General features: G+C 39.3%; 1 protein-coding gene across 1 annotated transcript in view; it reads right to left on the reverse strand.

Moving 5' to 3' along the window:
• The window catches only part of LOC135475677 (A disintegrin and metalloproteinase with thrombospondin motifs 16-like), a 47,327-nt gene that overhangs the window by 13,737 nt on the left and 9,131 nt on the right, over positions 1 to 24,459 (reverse strand). The window contains exon 3 of the mRNA XM_064755606.1: positions 11,222 to 11,631. Coding sequence (XP_064611676.1) covers positions 11,222 to 11,631 — 410 coding nt within the window. The remainder of the gene's footprint in view (positions 1 to 11,221; positions 11,632 to 24,459) is intronic.

The following is a 24,459-nucleotide window of genomic DNA, read 5'->3' on the forward strand; positions in this document are numbered from 1 at the left end:
AGATTATAAATCTGAAATGTACAGGAGAAAACTCTTTACCATTCATTAATACAAATGCTATTATAAAGTATAAAACCAATGAGGGAATAATCAAATTTACATAAAAAAATCTCTTTCGACTGAAGATTTACTTAAAAATTTGAAATCAATAACAGAAAGTTCTTGAATGTTACTTCATGTGGGTCTATCCGTACAAATACATGTATTTGTTAAAGTTATTATTGACTGAACAAAAATGAGTTATACAGACAATTAAAGTTGTACCATTCTCTTCTAGTACTTGCAGGTGTGATTTACAATGGGGACACTGAAGATTTCATACACTTTTTCAGATAGTAATGTGTTTTCCTTGGAATGGAAAACTGGAATATGAAAGCAGAGGAGGAGCTCTAAGTACATTGCTTATGAAGTTCACGACTCTATAAAAACAGCTAGCCCCTGTCCGTTTGTGAGCGTACCAGCACAGGAGACAGATACTTAACACCTACCACAAGGTTGAAACGTGTCTGCCAAACACGTTTATAAATAGTCTAAAGTAAATAACTTAATTGAAATGCACTTACTTAATGCTTTACTACAATGGTACATTAAAGCCTACCACTACTGGTGAAGTGAAGTTTTCACCCGTCTGGTATTCAGAACACGGCTGATATGACGCTGGATAAAGCTGTCCACCCACCTAATAGTAGGTATACTACAGCAGTCTGAGGGGTGTACACTTCCTAAGTCACCTCGTAAAACTATACCCTGTCATAAAGCTTTGACACCTCTACAGAAACATGAAGCAGATTGCCAAAATACCTTGGCATAATACTTTTTGTACATTTATAATCATTAAAATGCTCCGGAGAAAACACTCTTATTTCATATTTAACACTACTCTCAATGAGGAATGCATCAATTTGTACCTTGTTAAAATGTATGCCATATTTTGGAATGTTTCATAAGAACGGTTTGTTTATGCAGAAGGCTTTGAAAACATGCAAAAATGAAACTTTGGGGAAAAAGTTATGGTGGTCATGTCTCTAAATTTATGGTTTGTTTACTTTAAAATCGATGTTTTTTTCCATAAAAAGACTCCAGAGAATTTCAGCACGATGACTAAAATAGTTGTGTGTGTTCTTATAATTTGGCTGACTCAGGTGTCACATTTTGTTTGGATCAAATGAGAAACAAACAACTTGGGTAAAGAGTTTTTTTGGAGTTCTATCACCTGCAAAGTGACTCACACAGGTAAACTTATACTCTTCGCACCAAAGCCTCCATGAACGAACAAACAACTTCATAATACAGTATTGTAAAAATCTTTCACAAACACTCAAGAATTTACTGTAACTGACAAGTGTCCTTAGGAACCTGCAAGTTTTTTCAGCTTTTAGCAAAACAGGTGAGATTGGCAACAATCTTAACAACTGCTGAAGACTGTATATATATTCCTAAGTAAGACAAGCAATTTATTACGGCTAAAGAGCTTCAGTTTTTTCTTAAATATTCAAATCATCATTCGGAACTTTTCCATTCATTCAGCTTTCACTTTATTTTTTATCAGTTTACTGATAAAAATACCCACCATCGTCAGTGAATGTAATTCTTATTATTATTAGACAACTTCATTCAAATCATCTATTCACAGAAATATTTTTATAACTTAATACAATCACTATTACCACAATAGCCTTTGTTTAAGAACTTTTTTCAAAGAAAAGTTCCAACAATTTATATTTTTTTTAACAAATGATTACTATTTCGTGGTAATAATGGGTGAGATCTGTACACAGCATTATGTAAATCTGGCTAAATTTAACATCAGAAATGACATAGCAAATAAATAGTAAGAAACAAATAACAAATACAAGTATTCATTTCTAATAAATGGAGATGGTCTTTTTAAAAACATTGTAATTATTTGATTGTTTTGTAACAACATATTCAAGAATTTTTCACTAATACCATGGTAGTCAGTTTTACAGATGGAGTGTCTGTGGAGTAATGAGCCCTCTGCTCATTGTAAAGTTACTAATTCATCACTTATTGCCATCAAGGCCCAAACAAACAGTGCCTTGTGGAATCTACCAATTCCTTGTCCAGTGCTCAATTTGAATTCTCACCTTTTTGAGTCCTATTGATTGAAAGACAATAACCTTTATTAATAACCACTTGGCTGCAGCACACATCTAATTCGTATGTATATGTCCATTAGATTCAAAACAAATTTACAGCCACAGGCATATATATGCGAATAAATAACAAATACAGCCAGACGCATACGCTCGAGTTAGTAGAAGCATTCAACTGGAGTCATGTATGGGAGTAATTACAAACACACAGTCAGAGGTTTATGTGGGAGTAATAAAAAACACACAGCCAGAGGCACATAAAAGAGTAATAACAAACATACAACCAGAGGCACATAAGGGAGTAATAACAAACACACAGTCAGAGGCACATAAGGGAGTAATAACAAACACACAGCCAGAGGCACATAAGGGAGTAATAACAAACACATAGTCAGAGGCACATAAGGGAGCAATAACAAGCACACAGCCACAGGCATATATGGGAGTAATAATAAATATACAGCCAGAGGCACATAAGGGAGTAATAACAAACACACAGTCAGAGGCACATAAGGGAGTAATAACAAACAAACAGTCAGAGGTTTATATGGGAGTAATAACAAACACACAGCCAGAGGCACATAAGGGAGTAATAACAAACACACAGCCAGAGGCACATAAGGGAGTAATAACAAGCACACAGCCAGAGGCACATAAGGAAGTAATAACAAACAGTCAGAGGCACATAAGGGAGTAATAACAAACACACAGTCAGAGGCACATAAGGGAGTAATAACAAACACACAGTCAGAGGCACATAAGGGAGTAATAACAAACACACAGTCAGAGGCACATAAGGGAGTAATAACAAACAAACAGTCAGAGGCACATAAGGGAGTAATAACAAACACACAGCCAGAGGCACATAAGGGAGTAATAACAAACACACAGCCAGAGGCACATAAGGGAGTAATAAGAAGCACACAGCCAGGGGCATATATGGGAGTAATAATAAACATACAGCCAGAGGCATATATAGGAGCAACAACAAACATACAGTCAGAGGTTTATATGGGAGTAATAACAAACACACAGAGGCACATCAGGGAGTAATAAGAAACATACATCCAGAGGCATATTTGGGAGTAATAACATACATACAGTCATAGGCATATATGGGAGTAATTTCAAACATACAGCTAGAGGCATATATGGGAGTAATTACAAACGTACAGCTAGAGGCATATATGGGAGTAATTACAAATGTACAGCTAGAGGCAAATGTACAGCTACAGCTAGATACTGCCAGAGGTTTATATGGGAGTGAGCAGAAAATACAACAAGAGGCATACGGAAGTCTGTGAAAATACAGTCTGATAAAGAGCTAATTGAAATAAACATAAGGCTAAAGGCATACCAGAGTCAGAAGGCATAAAAGAGTCAGTAGAAACACTGTAGCATTTGGGAGCCAGAACCTACTCTGCATACATGTACATGTAGTTATACGTGTAAATGTACACCTGTTGTAAACATACACGCATACTTGTATATACACACTGCGAAGACTAAATGTATACAAGAATCAACATACAGCCATGATGACCCTAGGAGACTCACACCCCAAATGCATGCACAATTGTATGGGTATCTGAGAATACAGCTGATGGGAGTCATAAGGGAGTCAAAATGAACATATGTGCATAACCTGTAGTATCAAATTGTGCAAAATGAAGTTAAGGAAAACCAGCATAGATCAGTGACCAGCTGGATAATGAAACCTGCTGAAGATTCCATCATCTGGTCTGCTCATTTTTTATTCTTGTGTTCAACCTTACAAATCCCACAGGTCTGCTTAATCGTGTCATGGGTACATGCCTGGTTGTCAGGAGCCTGTGTTACTGGTTTCATTTGGATGTCGGCATTCAGAGATGCTGACAAACATCAGACAAGAACACAAGTCTGCTGACTTGCGCAGTATGTGTGAAACAGGGAGATCAAAGTAACTCAGGTTAGCAAGGCCTAAAGTCGATCTTATTAATTTACAACAAATCTGACATTTTCTCACAAAAAAAAAACACCGATTACAAACAAATTACGTGCTTGCAGAATACAAGTACTGTTGATGTCGTGTGGAAAAATGCCTCCCTGTAAACAGATGAAGAAGTATCTGGGGTGGAGGTGAGGTGTTTATCATCCAAACCCAATAACAAGGATGGAAAACACCTGAGCCACCTGTAAAGTATTAAGCTGCCATCTGTGATAAACTGGTTCATCTCACTCAAATTTGAAGGGGATCTCATATCCTAACTAAATCCTTCGGTAATACACACAGCAAAGAGCCCAGCTGAAGCATTCATATATTCTATTCTATGGCACTCTAAATGACCAGGTAACCTGGAAAGTGCAAATTAGTTAATCCTTTTTCAAAAGTGAAATTCCCGGCAGAAGTTTTGCATTTTTTTTTTTTTGAAATGATCTCATTATGAGATTATAAAATCTGTGAAAAGCAAACAATTGCAAACAAATGGTGGATGTACATTTGTACTAGACTTTATCATTACACTATCTTTAATTTAGAGACTAATTTGTCCTTAGGCACTGTTCTATCTCAGAAGCTAACTGGCACCTGACCAATATAGATCTAAGTTTCCAATCCTGCATTTTCTTGTTCATGCGGCTTTGGATTTGCTTTATTTCACCTAAAGTTAGGTTTGTAAAAATGCACTTTTTTCAGGACATCAAGGCCATAAAATGATACTTTTGACGCCAACATTTAAGTTTTTCTGCTAGGAAATAAATCAAATTTCACAAAAAAAACTCTTAAAAGTGGCCCTATTTGGTGGACGAATCAGTCAGAATGACGTAAAATTATCACTTGAAAAATTATCTTTAGGGGAAATAAACAAAGTCATTTTCTCAGGTACTTGCTGAAAGGTAGTAGTTAATTACAATGGGAACTCCCAAGCCACTGAATTTTTTAGCAGTCCACCCAGGGCAAAATTTGTACCTAAAATACATCTACAGCTGAATGCCTAAATGCAAATGAAAATGTATCTTCTCAACAGAAGTGATTAAGAGAGACTGCCTATTAAGTCAAGTGCCTTCCAAGTAGAAATCGCCCAGATGCCGAAAGCATCAGAAGCATATGGTACACTACATTTACACATCAACAGGGTAAGGCAGAATGATTTGGTCAACATGAGTGATTACCAGCCGATTATCTTCCAGGCAGATGAGTTCTTTCATAAGTGACAAATAACCCACTTAAACAGCCATTACATGTACCTACAGCAATAACTAGTAATGAAGTGGCAATCACAAGGGTTTGGAGCTATAAATGGTGATAAAAATGAAGAGAATTAAAGTTCAGGTCTATTCCCAGAGAATCATTCACTCTCTATATATACATTACAATCCTTAGGACCACATGAGGCAAGCTACATGTACATGCCATAAAGCCTTAATTTCTAAGAAAAAAGACAACACATAATATAGCCTTAGTTGTTTGGGAAGAGGGAAGGAAACTGGCCTGAACAGTACAGTCTTTATGTTCTGACATACCTGTTAATTCTACAAATCATCATTTAATCTGGAATTCTTAATTACTAGGCCATAGGAAACACCATGTTATGGATATCGTAAACACCATGTTATGGATATCGTAAACACCATGTTATGGACACCATGTTATGGATATCGTAAACACCATGTTATGGATATCGTAAACACCATGTTGCATCACTGGTACCCCATGGTTGTATGGCTGAAGGCAAAACTGTGTCTGTGTAACGACAGTAAAAACAGGCGAGTAATGACAGCAGAAACAGGCAGATGACGACAGCAGAAACAGATGAGTAACGACAGCAGAAACAGGTGGGTAACAACTGCAGAAACAGGTGAGTAACAACAGCAGAAACAGGCCAGTAATGACAGCAGAAACAGGCGGGTAACAACAGCAGAAACAGGCGGGTAACAACAGCAGAAACAGGCCAGTAATGACAGCAAAAACAGGCCAGTAATGACAGCAAAAACAGGTGGGTAACAACAGCAAAAACAGGCCAGTAATGACAGCAGAAACAGGTGGGTAAAACCACAGAAACAGGCGGGTAAAAACAACAGAAACAGGTGAGTAACAACAACAGAAACAGGCGAGTAGCGACAGCAGAAACAGGCGGGTAACGACAGCAGAAACAGGCAGGTAACGACAGTAGAAACAGGCGGGTAACGACAGCAGAAACAGGCGAGTAACCACAGCAGAAACAGGCGGGTAACAACAGCAGAAACAGGCGAGTAATGACAGCAAAACAGGGGAGTAACAACAGCAGAAACAGGCGGGTAACCACAGCAGAAACAGGCGAGTATCAACAGCAGAAACAGGCCAGTAATGACAGCAGAAACAGGTGAGTAATGACAGAAGACACAGGTGAGTAATGACAGCAGAAACAGGCGGGTAACCACAGCAGAAACAGGAGAGTAACCACATCAGAAACAGGCAGGTAACGACAGCAAAAACAGGCGAGTAGAATCAGGCAGGTGACACCATCAGAAACAGGCACATTCTTGAGTTAGAGAAATAACTAGCACATTTTTGGTTAAAACTGACAACATATGGCAGCCCTTCTAATTTTCTCAATGTGTGTAATCTTGCTTATTTTGAACTGTGATATCTGTGATATTTAGAAGATTCCCTAAGTGACACCAGCTAGCAAAAGATCCATGACCAACGAGGCCTCAAGTTTGCTCTCTGAGGTTCAAGAGTGGCCTTAAATTTCTTGGGTACTTGCTGAGATGAGTTTTTTCTTGCAGGCTCTGCTCTGAGATGAGTTTTTTCTTGCGGGCTCTGCCCGGTTGCTTCCACTGCTTTCATCACTATGAGTGATGTCACAGAAATATTTTGGCTTGAAATAGTTCGTTGCAAGGAACATTTGTTGAGTGCAATCATAGCCTTAAATGAAGATGCATACTGAATGATGAGATATAGCAATCTATGTGTGTCAAGTGGAAAAAAGCTGAAGTGACACCACTGGTCCCAATATGGTAAGAAAAGGCATCAGTAGAATCCGAAGTTTTAAATGCATTTTAATAGGTCAAAAAATATTCTAAAAAAATAAATCAATGTATATGTATTTACAACATATGATGATCTATCATCTACTTCATGCTAATGTGTTCTTTGCCATTAACTATGGAATGTAACACACAAAAATAATCTTTATACTATGTTATTTGGTGACAGGACACAATAAACACAATATCACCTTTTTGTGGTAGTTGAAGCCAGCTGTGCTATGACATCAAAAGTTCTGGGCCTTTGGGATGTGCATGCAGTTTAAGTGTTCCATTATGAAATACACCTGACTACTGCCCTTTTCTCCTAAGAGGCCCCTGAGTGTAACACCAATTGTAAGTGGGATTGTATCAATGATACGGGTCAGTATCAGGACAGGCTATGCAGAAATTGCCAGGTATGTGTCCAGGACGCAGGTAGATGACATAGCTTAAGCAGTGCAATTAACTGATCAGTGCCTTTAATCTAAGTCTCACCTGTGTGATCATCAAAGACTACCTGGCTAATGGATATTTTCTGGACAATTTACCTCTCTTTGATCTACCAGCATACACAGTTACATTGGGAGGATCAAGTTTTGTCTGCCTGGGAGCAAATGAAACCCGAGAGTTAGAAGCGCCATCGTAACCCGGTGTCTAGACGCCATGATTAGTGAGGTCCTTAACACCACCAGACCCCATCCACACTAACATGGGCCTCAAATACACAGCATACCTCTCTACACAGCTGCTTCTCGCTTCCCTTTGTAGCCAACACCATTTTTATTGTTTTTCCATAAGAACTGGAGTTAACCATTCCCCATAGCTTCCATGAAGCCATATATCAAGCTGTCCTTAGCAACAAGTGCCTGGAATCTTTGCATGTCTGCGAGTCGTACTTTAAGGGAGGCTTGATCATCTAAACTAACACCACACTAAGACAACTAAGACCAGCCCTCTGGGGGTGGATCAAATAAACACACACAAGTGCTACTTGCTTCACCACAAAACATCTCATGATGAGTTTAAGCTGCATTATAACAGTCACCAAAACTTTTTGTTCAAAAGTGATGCATGATTTAAACCTGAAGTTAAATTTAGTGTGGTCACATTGTGAACCAAGATGAAGTGGTCCAATTTAATGTTAATAGACTTCTGGACAACAGATCCAGTCCACATAAAAAGTCCATATATCTGTTCATATACAAGCTTAGGATAACAAAATATTTAATCAATTTAACCAAAAAAGTTAATGCAATTTTAGAACTTCAAACATTATCCTAAAATGGCCTAAAATTTCGTGGGAGTTCTACTGATTTCAGAAAGGTGTTTGAGGGTTATTTGGAAGGCAGGATGATATCCTACTGGGAAAATGTCAATTTTAGCACCAGAAGTAATATCTCATGACATTTATTTGCCTCCAAAAACGCCCTTTTATGGTTGAATTTTTAGGTCATTTAGGGTATACAGAATTATGATAAAGTGCTGATTATGTAGAATGAACATGGTGATAATGTAGAGTAAGGTACATTATTACATGCACTGATGATGTAGAGTTAGGTACATTATTACATGCACTGATAATGTAAAGTGAACTACACTATTAAATGATAATTAACATACTGTGAACTATACCAATGTGCTGACAATGCAGGATGAACTATACCAACGTGCTGATCATGTAAAGTGAGCAAACTGATAATGTAAAGTAAACCAGGTATCAGTGGATAACATACCGTGAACTACACCAAAGTGCTAATAATGCAGAATGAACTATGTCAATGAATATACTCATAATGTAGATGAACAACAATACTGTGTTCATAAATGTCAATCCCATGAGTGGGAAAAGTCACTATGCACAGGCTGGATGCAAGCGGGTATCCAGACCACATCCATCAATTCAATCTGCATGTTCAGATCATTATAAAATAATGTGCACAGCGTCATAAACTGCACTACAATAACAAATGATTTACTAAACGTTTTTGAACTTTTTCAAATGCATTAAAGGAACCATTCAGTGCTTGGAAAAAAACCCAGCTCTGACACATCGATATTTTATACCAGTTGTGATACATGTATGACCTTGTCATGACCTTGAACATTATAGCACCCATTACACCAAAGATACATCAAAGAGTCTTGTTATTCTTACAAAACAGTCTTGGATAAATGTTTACCATGACTCATTCTCAACAAGCTTCCCCCCGCCCATCAAACGGGCAGTGCAAAGTGCACTTTGTCATTTGCTAAGGTGAAAATTAAACGAACACTGAAGTCTGTCTAGGTATATGAGGTCCTGTGTGAGGGCCGACAGCTCTACAATAGTCTGGCAGATTGAACACCTCTCATCATGACCATGGCACCCAGTAATCTGCGGAGACTCTTTTACAATCAGGTGGTCTGACATCTTCATTGCCTAGGCACATACAATCCACTCTTCACAGCACCTAATATATACCCAAATGTTTCCACCCAGTTTCACTGCCTTTGATGTCAGATCTGGGGTAAGGTCTTGCCACCCAGTTTTTATGCCTATTTAAGTTTATAGCCTATCAATTAGAGAGAAAGCCCTGAAGGTATTGTGTAACTCGGGGATGCCTTCATCAGCAGGCAAACCTCCTTGACACTGATTCCTCAAGATAACCTTAGACAGAAGGCGTCTGCTGTACTGTGTCACATCAAAAACACAACAACTCTTCACCTTTAACCACAGAAATTTGTTCATCCTTAATAATCTTAGTGTACCAGTAATAAAACCGCAACCCTATACTATACCTTACGTCCATGCAACCATAAATCCAAACCACATTAAATCTTGTGGTGGTTGTACACCACAGCATGAATCATATGAAACTTATGCTTAAATAAAATGAAGCTGCGCAAGTGCTATATTATTCATGTAATTGATTTGTTCATTTTATTTTATTAGCATGGTTTTTAAATACGATTATTTTCAGTTCGAACTCTTTTGTTGCTAAAGGTAAAAAATAATCCTTCTGTAACATGTGCATGAGTGGTCAAAAATGTTCCAGCTACACAAAGGACACTGCTATCCTTAAGAAACTTCTTAAAGGATACATAAAACACTTTTTTTAAATTTCTTAATACAGAGTTTAGGATGTGGCCTATTATGTAAAAATGGTTTTAAACTATAGATTTCCTATTAAAGGCCTCAGTGGACAGTCAAGAAATTAAGTAGTCTGCTGTGGTGATGTCAACTGAGATAGGTGTGAAAAACAAATGTTGGGGCTTTGTTCGGGGAGATAGAGCCCAAATTCGGTGCTAAGCTGGACATTTTTCGATCAATTAAATTAAATACAAATTGTTCACCAAATTTCTATTATTTGTCCACAAACACAGCTTAATTCACATATGCCAATGTTTTTAATCGGCCACAATAGTATACAATAATCCAAAACTCAAAAATTGAGATTAAGCAGATCAGTCTGACTGTATATGGAAATTTACTACTGGATATTATTTCTTCCTTGTACAATGTTCTTGTGCAATGATGTTCCAGTAAATGAAAACATGCATTCACAATTATTGCCCCACAACATTATTAATTCTACATAATCTTCAATGCAATGGACAAGAAACTAGTACATATATGTCAAGTGAACTGGTTTAATACATGTACTACTGTACATGTAATTCTTCAACCTTTTCACATGTCTGCAAGGTGTTAGTTCAAGCATATTTTCATGTAGACTGATAATATTATACTTTATGTGAAGTTCAGAAACTTGCCAATCTGACAAATGTAGTTTTGCTTCCAAAATCTGATCAAAAATATGTATAAATTGCATTGAAAGTTGCTCTTTCATATGCGAAAAGGTTGCAGAATTTGGGTAATCATGTAGACCTTTGTTATGTTCTTTCAGAAATCCAACTGATCACAAGAAGATTGTGAACTATTATTTGATCCCTCTCCATGTTCACACGCAGGACATGTGCATGCTGTTCTTTGATCATGGACAACTGCTATCATTAAAACTCATGACCACATCCTGGGGGGGAGAGGGAATTCTGATAAGTAAACAATGGCCATGGAGATAGAAAAACAGACATGAATGCTTTTGGTAAATGTAGCTTATTTAGCCTATACTCACCACATGCCCGCCACACATGGAGAAAGCTGCCCTGGAAGACCTGTGGCTTATTATGTCCCCTCTATATAAACAGTCTCCACCCCTGGGCACATGCCCCGCTGGTCTGCTGCCATCAGTATGGTCAGTGTGGAAGGCTGAGCCCTGAGGCCAAGTCCTGGAGAGTACCGAGCCATTTGACCTATAGTACACTTGGAAACCTGGTGCTAAGAGGCCAGAATTTGGCTCCAGTTTCACCAGGAATGTTTGTCCGAGTCCGGAGATATTCAGGTGTGAGGTAGGTTGTGGCCGGAATTGTTCTGAGGTCCGCGTGTCTGTACTTCGTCTGTGACGTTTCAGATGACCTTCATCAGGATGTCCTGTCAAGGTCGTCTCTCCACCCCCAACAAAAACAGGATAGACTATGTCATAGTCTGAAAATGAACAGATAAGACATTCTTAAACTTATGAGTTCAACTAATCTATCTTTATGCAAAAGCATCTTAAACTGTACTACCGTGTGGTTTTCCATGTACACTATAAAAAGTAAATAACTGAAAATTTGAGGTTCATCAAAATGTAAAGTTTGGAATTATTAAGTTTGTAACATGTTTTGTTATACGGCTAACCACAGCTGGGAAAAAAAATCTAAAATTAAATCTGATAACTTTGAAAATTAGTTGATCAGGAACAATAAAGTTCTCTTAAATTCAACCAAATTAAACTATTTAGAAGTTATTTATCTGTATTACAGCCTGATGGTGTCAATTGATAACAGTTCAACCGGAAGCTCATAAACCTATCCATTATTCTCCTTCAATATACAAATATAGAATGGTAAGAATGGTAATTGTAAGCTTCTTCATATGCTAGGAACTATACATGATCACTGGCATCAGGCCACTACCAAAGGAAAACACATGATGGAGTCAGAGCATTGGTTGTACCCAAATTACTAATCAATGTTTCATGTAATTAGCAAAAACATGTATCTAACTACTAACTAGGTCACTGTATGCTTATATAGCTGCGATGGTTTGACAGTAAAAGTTAATATTTTTCCCATCAAATCACAATGGTTGTATGCAGGTGGTTGATTCTAGCACATAAACTTGCATGTTCCACTTCTGTGACTCAAAGCCCAATCATCCATTAAATGCTTAGTACTATTAACAATATGGGAATATCATGAGCTACATGTATGGTTTCAATTCTCTGATATTTGTTCCTTCATATGATGATAAAACTAGAGTTATCTCCCACTGAGGCTGACAAGCTCATGCTTCCTCTCCAGTCTTATGTGGGAAGGTCTGTAGGCAACCTGCAGGTGATCACAGGTTTCCCTAGGTACTGCCCGGTTCGTTCTCACCAAAATGCTGGCCACCATCATATAACTGAAACATTCTCGAGTACAGGATAAAACATCAATCACATAAATAATTAAATCAATAAACTGAAATCTAGTTTACATATGTCTTAGAACTGGAGTAAATTTTCCAGCTTTACACCTAACAAAAAATTATGGAGGTGCCATTGCAAGGTAGCAACTGTTTCCTATGCCTGATCTGTGTACAGATGTCAACATATCCCCTTGATGATCGTCTCTTAACTATAAATAGCTAGAAGGCACACAGTTTTCTCCTGGGTACAATTGCTGGGTAGCTGCCTTGCATCAGAAAACAAACAGTATAGAATACCAATACAAATATTTGACCTTTTCTATTGATACAACAAATCTGACCTGATCTGAACATTTCATTCAGCAAGCAACATTCCAGAGAGGGAGCTATGCAACTCTCTCCTCGGAATGCTAAAGTCAACATTTTAACACAGTAATGGCTTCTTAACGTGAAAACAAAGGAAGTGAATTACCTATTTCAAATAGTTAAAATATCTGACATTAGAAGCAAGCTATAGCTGTTCAGCTGACTTTACACAGCATGGGTATCACACGGCATAACAACCTAACTTGTTTCACTAAGAAAGACCAGAGAAACGTAAGTGAGTTGTAACACCTGTTAATTTATGCCCATAATTCATAAAAGAACAAAAAGTTCATAAAAGTATCACAAAAGATGAAAACTGACCCGTTAGATATCTAAGTGCAATGATTGTGTTTATAATGTCCAACATAGCACTACAAGTAACCTAGTACACTGATTGAGCTTATGACGCCCCACAGAGCACTACAAGTGACCTATTACACTGATTGAGCTCATGATACCCCACAGAGCTCTACAAGTGACCTATTACACTGATTGAGCTCATGATGCCCCACAGAGCACTACAAGTGACCTATTACACTGACTGTTCTCATAATACCCCAGAGGACTGCAAATGACCTATTACACTGACCTATTAGACTAATTATACTCTTGATGACCCACAAAGCACTACAAGTGACCTATTACACTGACCAATTAGACGGATTATACTCTTGATGACCCACAGAGCACTACAAGTGACCTATTACACTGACCTATTAGACGGATTATACTCTTGATGACCCACAGAGCACTACAAGTGACCTATTACACTGACCAATTAGACGGATTATACTCTTGATGACCCACAGAGCACTACAAGTGACCTATTACACTGACCTATTAGACGGATTATACTCTTGATGACCCACAGAGCACTACAAGTGACCTATTACACTGACCTATTAGACGGATTATACTCTTGATGACCCACAAAGCATTACAAGTGACCTATTACACTGACCTATTAGACGGATTATACTCTTGATGACCCACAAAGCACTAGAAGTGACCTATTACACTGACCTATTAGCCGGATTATACTCTTGATGACCCACAGAGCACTACAAGTGACCTATTGCATTCACTGTACTCATGATGCCATACATAGCCCTACAGGCGACTTATTACCACTATAAGCCCCACCATACCATTATAACCCCAACCCTTCCAACGGGCCACTGTGGCTTAATGCCAGTACCACTAGCTTTAACCCTAGCACCATTTGCCTCACCATCTCTAACCATGTTGATTTAATGCCAGCACCACTAGCCCCACCACTGTGATTTAAACCCAGCACCATTTGCCTCACCATCTCTAACCATGTTGGTTTAATGCCAGCACCACTAGCCCCACCACTGTGGTTTAATGCCAGCACCACTAGCCCCACCACTGTGGTTTAATGCCAGCATCACTAGCCCCACCACTGTAGTTTAACACTAGCACCATTTGCCTCACCATCTCTAACCATGTTGGTTTAATGCCAACACCACTAGCCCCACCACTGTGATTTAAACCCAGCACCATTTGCCTCACCATCCCTAACCATGCTGATTTAATGCCAGCACCACTAGCCCCACCACTGTGGTTTAATGCCAGCACCACTAGCCCCACCACTGTGGTTTAATGCCAGCACCACTAGCCCCACCACTGTGGTTTAATGCCAGCATCACTAGCCCCACCACTGTGGTTTAATGCCAGCATCACTAGCCCCACCACTGTGGTTTAACACTAGCACCATTTGCCTCACCATCCCTAACCACGGTTCTTTAATGCCAGCACCACTGAACCTACCATAGGGGTTAAAGCCCAGAATCACTCACCCACCAATGTGGTTAAACAACCCAATCACCATGATAATCCCCACCACTGTGGTTTAATGCCAGCACCACTAGCCCCACCACTTTGGTTTAACCATAGCACCATTTGCCCTGCCATCCCCAAGCAACCACAGTGGTTTCACCACAGCACCAGTAACCCCACCATCCCACACTGAGCCAGACAGTGAGATCAGAGTTCAGGCAGTGGGATACATCAGAGCCCTAGGAGAGGATGTGTCAGTGAGTGCACATGAACTTGGCTGTGAACTGTATCTCCCCTTACTGTATTCTCTGCTTTGTACATGTATTGGCAAGGAATTTAATTTTTGTGTACTTTTTACTGCTGCTGCTGCTGCTCTGGCAGTGATGGGAGAAAAATGCAGGAGTAGAACAAAAAAATATAAAATAAAAAAATAAAGAAGAGGAACAAACACAACTTCAAGAGCAAAAATACCTGCCGGACTGGAAAGTGTTCCTATCCCGGTGGCTTTATGGCCATGACAACTGGCATTGTCAACCGGGGTCAGGTTAGGAACAGTGTGGATATATCCTCCCTTGTTTCTTCACTCTCTCCACACATTGAGCACATGGCCGGCAGTCAAGCCACACACATCTCCCACTTCCGCCATTCAAACATAACACACATGTACCACATTGTTACAATCGAACTGGCTGCCATTTTAGGGGGAATGTGTGGCTTTTATAGGCTTCCAAACCAAATAAGTTCAGCAAATCTGAGCTGTGTTTACCTGGCCAACTGATTCATCACAGCAAATAAAACTTTTCTATTTCTGATCTCAGAAAATACATGGAGAGGAAATACAGATGAGTACATGTATATATTATAAACACATGTACAATTTTACACCAGGTCGTGAGGCGATGACAAACGCACCAATCTATATCCAAATGTTCAAACCACCAAATACAACAGAAACAAATAACCTATAAACTTTACCTTGCTTAAAAAAACATCACGGAAATTATTAAAAGCCTTATTAAAGTTAAAAGTAGATTTGGGTTAAAATTAAACATTTGTACATGCCTATTAACCACCCAAGTTGAGGACTGCTGAAGGTCAATGGATTTAACCTTCATTTCATTTGTATTTTTTCCTGATGATTTTGTTCTCATCAACAGTTTAATGACAAAAGGATCAGATATAGTATAAGTTCTTTAAAATAAAAATTCAATTAAACTAGTTACACAATGAGATAATTAGAGCAGGTTGTTTCAATCCAAAAAAAAAAAAACAAAAAAAAAACACCACCACAACATTCCTCTGAACTTCAGGTGATTAAAATGTTTGCGAAAACAACATCTCATTTGTGATCAGAAATTTCAGTTTTTGAAACTACTGAACGATGAGTCATCCAACTTAATTAATGCCCACACTGGCAGGGTCTGGAGGCACCTACCCACTGCTGACATGGATTGAATTAACTCTTGTCCTTATTAGGGTACAATGTATTTCAATATCACTGCTCTAGGAAAAAGTGGGCCAGTGGCCTGAACGACAAGGGTTAACAATGCCTGCCATGATCCACAGCTGGCAAAAGTACCTCACCATTGTTGATCTGACCTCTGACATTTAACTCTTCTATCTCTGCTTAAAGCGCATGCAGTTTAGCAATTTTTATAGATTACATTCCCATTAGACTCTGTAATTCAAAACTCCACACCAGACTGGTTTCATTGGTGACTTAATTACTTTCCATAATATTAAAAACAACAACTTTTGCTAATACAATCCAACAATGACTATAATCTCATTAAAGATTGACTAATTACTTTTTTTTTGTCCCTTATTCTGACAGGACCCAGATTTAGCCAGACATGGACCACCTGTTTACTACAACCACGCACTATCCCTCTAGAAGCCACAAAACACAAACCCCCACTACTTCATGGCTGTACACCTACATCACTGTATGATCACTGTTTAATATAAGGTAACTTAGCACATCCAGGCTAGAGCATAAATTTTACCCTAGTTACACTATTATCATCTAGGTTAACGCTCCCATTTAGTTTTCCCATTATCCCATGCATTGTGTTATCTTATTTTACTTCTTCAAAACATTTTGTCAACATTTTTTGCATCGATCTACCCCAGGCATTACAACGCATCAATAATCCTACTTTTTTCAAAAGGCTTTATAATAATACTCATAAATCTGCCAAGGTGTTTTACCATTACTAGATCCCCCTGGGCTCTGTCCAGTTTCCTCCCACCATAATGCTGGCCCTCTTCGCATACATGTAAGTGAAATATTCTTGAGTACAGCGTAAAACATCAAATTACTCAAATAAATAAATACACTGCTACACTCTTCAGTTCACATTCATTGTTATTTTAAAACCATGCTCACGATGTTTGCACTTACATTGATATTTACAGATGGAGGAAACCAGTGTGCCTGGGGTACTAAATCCACTGACCTCAGGCAACACATTGGCAACATCATGTGAGTGCTATATATGTTCTGTCTATATATGAAAGATTTGGAGATTTGTTCAACGCAACTGTCCACAATTTACAGTCAGTGGATTAACTTTACTGTTAACATGTCCTGAACATGTCTCTGGTGCTATTTTCTACAGGTAATTCCACATCAAATTAAACCTGTACGCACTTTCAAATTATTATTCAATTTCCATCAGAAAAACCTGATGTCTACAACATTATGTAAACATGCCCAGGTAAGTTGGGCACCACACCTGTGTGAGGGTGATGGTAAACTACCACCCACAGGCCACGCTGGGTGTGAACAGGCCATTTGTGGATGTTCCCGTCACGTCCTCAACCTCAGTCCACCAACAACAATTCTCAGATGTGTATGAAATAAATAGAATCTTAGTCTATTGAAATCCCCTGCACAAAAATCTTTTGTATTTCTGGTATGGTCTAAGGGCATTCATTCTATGATCCACATTGTTGTCGTGTGTCACAGTGTCATTATTTATTACACCAGATTTTACCTGAGGAAAGATCTTTGCTACCTTGTGAATAATTCAGGTGTTTGTGTAACTAATTATCTGTCCACATCGGTACAAGTACCAGCCTAGACTGGGCTGACAAGTGCGCCTGGCACAGTTAACCATGGACGTGCCATCCTTGAAATGGGCCAAATTCTTCAAAGGAACAATTGTTTGCCTGGGCATAAAGACATCATTTTTAAAATCGGTTGATGACTTTTGCTGGCAGGTGAGTTTTAACCTCGACATGGAAGAAACTTAATGAAACTCTTGAGCGAGTGATTTTAGTACACATAAAGGCTTTACTAAGCATGCAAAGCCTGTCATAGGAAAATGCTACAATCTGATGGATCGCATGGTTTAATTCAGCAAGCTTGACATTTATTACTACTGGACAATGTACGCATTACAGTTTTTTGTTGATTACTTTTATGGTGAAAAAACACATAAAACAAAACAAATTTCCCTGGCATCACCAGTTTATATCATGCAAATTACATATACTTTTAGAAAAACTCAGTACACTCTGTAAGTCTTTAAGAGGACATTTCTTCTTTTCTTAGGACTTAAACTTTACAGAGACAGGTAAAGTTCTAGTGCGATCATAAATCACTATGTGAGGCTTTGAAGTGACCAGTGACACAGGAGCCACACCATTAGCACTTTCAGGTATGTGGTCAAGGATCAAAGGGAGCAATAGTCAGGTAAGGTATACCTGGCTCTATAGACACAAATCTGCAGTGAATTATTTATCTATTTATTTCTTCCATTGGAGTCTTACAGCAGACTCAAGAATATTTCACTCCTAGAACAGTGGCCAGCATTAAAGTGGGTAAAAACCAGGCATAGCTTGGGGAAAACCCGCAAGAGGACATTCCCATGTATGGCCGGAGAGTAAGATGCATTGGTGACAAGTTCTTCTGTCAGTGTGCTGACCACTAAACCATGGAGGCCTCCCCCCACACACATCTACAGTCAGTAAAGATGCTTGCCAGTACAGATATTAAATGTATCATATATGATGACCACAGGCAAAGATATCAGTCTACATTCTTGCAAAAAGATACCATTTCATGTCTCAGATTTCATTTAATTATGTCTGCAAAGAAATCAACAAAATGTGAAAGATTTCAAACCTACATAGGCCCAAAATCAGCAATTACATGAATTATCTTTCATTATCTGACATATCACTGTCTTGTCTTTGTTTAATCCATCGATGAATTTGCCCCTGCACCCGTTAAAGAACAACAAAGGAAACATTGCAAGCTGACAAATAAAATTTTGAACACACCCTTTCATGAGAATAAAAACAAAATACCTTACTTTCTTCATAAATATCCTATCAATTTCATCCCCATTTACAATGAAAAGTTCAATATCAAATGGGGGCCTCCATTGTTGATGTGGTTAGCATGCCAGCATGGCACAATGACCCACAAGCCCCTCATCAATGCGGTCGATGTGAGTTCAAGTCGAACTCTTGCTGGCTAATTCTTCACTGGGTGTACCTGAGATGGTCTGTCTACAACCTGCGAATGGCCATGGGTTTCCGCCAGGCTCTGCCCGGTTTCCTTCTACCATAATGCTGGCCCCCGGGGCATAAGGGAAATATTCTCGAGTATGACGCTAAACACCAATCAAATAAATAAATATATCAATACCAAGTCCGTCAGTCAATCAAGTACCTAGCAAGTTTCAGTCAATCAAGTACCTAGCAAGTTAGTGAGTCAAGTAATTATCAGATTGGTCAGATAGTCAGTCAGATATTTCATCTCACCAGTTCAGTTCGCCAGACAGTTGGAAAGTCAATCAAGTAATTACCAGGTCAGTCACTTAAGTAATTACCAGATCAGTCAATCAAGCAATTACCAGGTAAATCAATCAAGTAATTACCAGGTCAGTCAATCAAATAATAACCAGGTCAGTCAATCAAGTAATTATAAGATATGTTAGTCAGGTTTTTACCAGTTCAGTTCATCAGACAGTCAGTCAAGTAATTATCAGTTCAGTCAGTTCATCAGTTAGGTAATTACCATGTCAGTCAATCTGTCCATCAGTCAGGTAAGATGTGGTTGGCCCCACTCCCTGTCTGCTACTAGGCTCCAGTATTTGGACACACTGTCCACTGATGGCCACTGTCAAACAAGACACAGAGAGCAATATCTACAGTCGAGATAGTTCAGCAAACAGCTGGCCCGACACCGATGTCTCGCCAGACATTACCCGTGTACTTTGAAGGACTGGGCATCAGACAAAGTGCTGCGGAATGTCACTTCATCTGGACAGCAGGTATCACCCAGCGCTGACCAGCTCCTTCTACATTGCCCTTATACTTATATCATCACAGCTTCAAAAGCATACGCTACAGTGAAAATGTGACATTTCAAAACATTCCACATATCTTTTTGTAAAAGCTAAAATTAATCCACATAATCAACCAATTTTAAGATGATTTAAGTAATTTTTTAATATCATAATGTCATTGAAAAGCTCACGTATAATGGGGAGCTGTGTGCTTAGATCTTAAACTTGTACAGTAATGCACTAGCTCTTAAAGGTGTCTCCAGGTCCAGGGCTATTTAACTGACACTAGTCAACACTCTGTAAAGCACACCATATACATTGTAGTTGAGCTCTCAGTGAACTACTTTTGTGTTACATGCCTTGGAAGCAAATCCACCTATCACTGATGCAGAGAGTGTAGCCCTCAGGAGTTTATAGCCCTCAGGAGTTTATAGCCCTCAGGAGTTTATAGCCAATCTTACTGACCAATGCATCAATCTGAACTGTTTCAGATTCCCTACACTTCAAAACTTTTAACTTTAATTACATCGATCAGAACTTATGATTTCAGAAAGGTGAACTTGCTGCTAGCAATACATCTTTGGAACTCCATAATTCTTTCAATTTTTCAGGAAGATGGAGAAGTAAAAGTTATATTGAAAATAAGAAAAACCTAACTTCATCCCTATAAACTTTATATCATGCGTAATAGTGATCACAGGTGAGCCACTGTGAACGTCTACAACTTCTTCACTTACAGCTGTATGTAATATCATTTCAAGGGGCAAAGTAACTTAGTATGTACTTGTTTCAACAGAAGCATATCCATAGTTGTGTTGCATTACATTGTGTTTGATCACTGATAACCTTTAAGCCACACTGAGCTAGTCCATGCACTGCAACCACAAAGTAATTCAGATTTTGTAATTAAATGGAATTCAGTAGTGTGGCTAAATCACCGCAACTCAATGTACATATACACACATGCTGCTTTACTCTTTGTTCTTCTGGTCATAAAGCACTGTGCTAACCACAAAACCACTAAAGAAACAAAAATTTTCCCAATGGAACTGCAGTGGTTACCCACACACACCAGAAAGTCAGTTAAGGTCATCAAATGTTATCTGTGAGGGACTGTGCACTGTGGATTCTCCACACAGTTAGGTGAGCAGAGGTAAGAGCTAACTGCTGCCCATTGTACAAAGGTGTGTGCTGATAAAAGCCCCCTGGGCTGAGACCGGTAAAGTGCTGACCCTTGTGGTACTGCAGGCCTCTGACTAGGAAGACTTGGCGGGCCAGGCTTATTTACTGTTAGTCAACAGATAATGCCTGTCCCCTTAACCTGAGTATTACAGGGAGCCAGCTAAGTACCTGTCTCACACCAACCTGTGGAGCCACTCACACATTCATGAACATGCTAAGTACAAACAGAGCTCCTGTATTGCGGCCTGCACCAGGACAAACACACGGCCATTAGTATTCCTTACTTCCCCTGGCCACCAGGTTAACAGCCTGTTGTCCCAGCGTACTTCTGAGCAATTACCCAGGTGAGACATATATTACTCTTCTGATGGCATACTCCAACCAGGTACTCTAAGGCTATTAGAACATGTACATGAGCCTTATATAGGTACCTGCACCCTAGCTCCTCATAAACAGGTATCCTGAAGGATACATTGTCTGAAAAGATAACGGCTACCTTGACAACTGAGGCCAGGTGAACAAGTATTCTTGGCAACAGAAATACTCAGAGATGGCATATGATCCTAAGAGATCAGCTACCTTCAAAGTTGGTACCTAGAAAAACAGGTATCCCTAGGCCAAGGTATCCTCAGAAAAAGTACTATGTCTCAACAGAAGAGCCACATGTACCTTGACCACAGGTACATTTAAGAGATCAGGTATCCTTTAATAGCAAGACGTATCCTACGAGAAGAGCTACCTTGTCAGCAGGCACATAGAAAACAGCTATCCCTTAATAGCAAGTATCCTCAGAGAAGTTACTTTGTCCCAAGGGAAGAGTTATCTTGACAGTAGGTACCTAGAGAACAGGTACCCCTAGCAGGAGGTATCCTCAGAGAAGTTACTTTGTCCCAAGGGAAGGGCTATCTTAACAGTAGGTACCTAGAGAACAGGTACCCCTAGCAAGAGGAATCCTCAGAGCAGGTATTCTCAGCAAGAGGTACTTTGTCTCAAGGGAACAGTTACCTTGAAAGTAGGTACCTAGAGAACAGGTATTGTCATCAAGAGGTATCCTTAGAGAAGGTACTTTGCCTCAAGGGAACAGCTACCTTGAAAGTAGGTACCTAGAGGACAGACATCCCTAGCAAGAGGTATCCTTGGAGAAGGTACTTTGTCCCAAGGGAACAGCTACCTTGACAGCTGGTACCTAGAGAACAGGTAACCCTAGCAAGAGGTATCCTCGGAGAAGGTACGTTGTCCCAAGGGAACAGCTACCTTGACAGCTGGTACCTAGAGAACAGGTAACCCTAGCAAGAGGTATCCTCGGAGAAGGTACGTTGTCCCAAGGGAACAGCTACCTTGACAGCTGGTACCTAGAGAACAGGTAACCCTAGCAAGAGGTATCCTCGGAGAAGGTACGTTGTCCCAAGGGAACAGCTACCTTGACAGCTGGTACCTAGAGAACAGGTATTTTCAGCAAGAGGTATCCTCAGGGAATTTACTTTGTCCCAAGGGAACAGCTACCTTGACAGCTGGTACCTAGAGAACGGGTATTCTCAAAAAGAAATATCCTCAGGGAAGGTGCAAGAGATTAAATACCTTGACAGTAAGCACCCTCCACACAAGTGTACCTTCAGATTCAGTGAATCTGCATGTATCAAGAGCCCAATGCTGAGACAGAATCAAACCCACCAAAATAGCACCAGTAATACATGCAGCTTTAATAGTCAACCTGTCTTACACAGCACTGTATTCAAGTCTATAAGCGACACACAGATACAGAGGCACATATTCAAATCATCAGAGATTTACAAGGCGATGATATCCCTAAACAATACCATCACACATGGCTAGGTGAATTCGCATTTGCCAGAGGAGCCTCATGTCTCACACTTTGGTTATTTTGTCTACCAACTGTAGATCCAAGATTACATCTCTTGTTAGCTTCCCATTACACCTACAGAACTCTCGCATACACATGCAGCCCAGGGCCCTGCCATTTGTTCGGCTTCCATGCACAGGCCCACCATTGCTGTATCATAGCTTGATGTCCCTTTTCTGGGATTATTGCTGTTACAACATACAGTAAGTTCTAATGGTTTCCTCACTTTTTTGGGTACCTTTACAGATTACTTTAGAGAATAGTCAAAGGAAGCTTTCAGACCAAAAGTATCATTAAAGAGTGCATTTTTAATTATATTACAAGAATACAGAGTATTACGTTTATTTGAGGAAAAAGATTGGTTTAAACCTGTTTGCTTTCAGGACCAACTGCTTAGCTTGTGGCACCATAGATATTGTGTATGCTGAGAATACCGGCTTCCAATCTCAACCGATCTCTAACACATATCTCCTTCTGTACATGTGCTTCTGTTATATACATGAAACCTCATAAATACTGTAACCATGGTACAATATAAGTTCTTATATACACAACTCATATACATTTCTCCATTGTACATGGAAATACCAACATATCTTCTGAATTTGTCATTCTTCAGGGACATCCCTTATGTTCAGAAATGATTCACGTGGTCCAGGTTACCGCCAAGATGTGTCAATATACATCGAGGTACACGAGTGAAACTGATCAGGCATCTTTACTCCCAGAATGACCACAACAGTCTTTGATGTTGGGTTTTATGTTAATCTAATGATGGTTTATAGAGACGGATCATCTGCGGTGTATACATAGGGATTAGTGTGTTAAGCCCTCTGCCCACAGGTAATCCCCTTCTCCATGCCCCTATACGCTTCCCAAACATGGTTATAGTACCTGTCTAATCTGTATAGGAGGGATCAGACAGGCATTTCCCTCTCGACCTACCAGACCTACTTTTTTAACTGGGGCTGGGCTGACTAAGTAGATACAGACTGTCTAAACAGTAGGGGCAGGAGGTCAGCACATTAATATGGGCAGGAAGCATGTTAATGGTAGGTTAGAAATCACACACCTGCTCGGGGACAGCCACAAGTGGCATTTGAACTTTCCAGACAAGCTGAAAACAGATAGTACTCTAGGTATCTTTATAAAATGAAGATTTTACATGGACAATAAAGTTCATCAATATGAAATTAAGTTTACAGCATTTTATTTCCAAAATAATCCAAAGATACCTTAAAAAATCAATGAATCAATGCTTAGGGTTTTATGTAGTACTTAACAATTTTTCACTCCTATGACGAGGGGGATTCATTAGGGGTGTGTACATATACTGTGATATTCTTGTGG

Source organism: Liolophura sinensis, chromosome 9 (assembly GCF_032854445.1).
Source record: "Liolophura sinensis isolate JHLJ2023 chromosome 9, CUHK_Ljap_v2, whole genome shotgun sequence".
Taxonomy (NCBI): domain Eukaryota; kingdom Metazoa; phylum Mollusca; class Polyplacophora; order Chitonida; family Chitonidae; genus Liolophura; species Liolophura sinensis.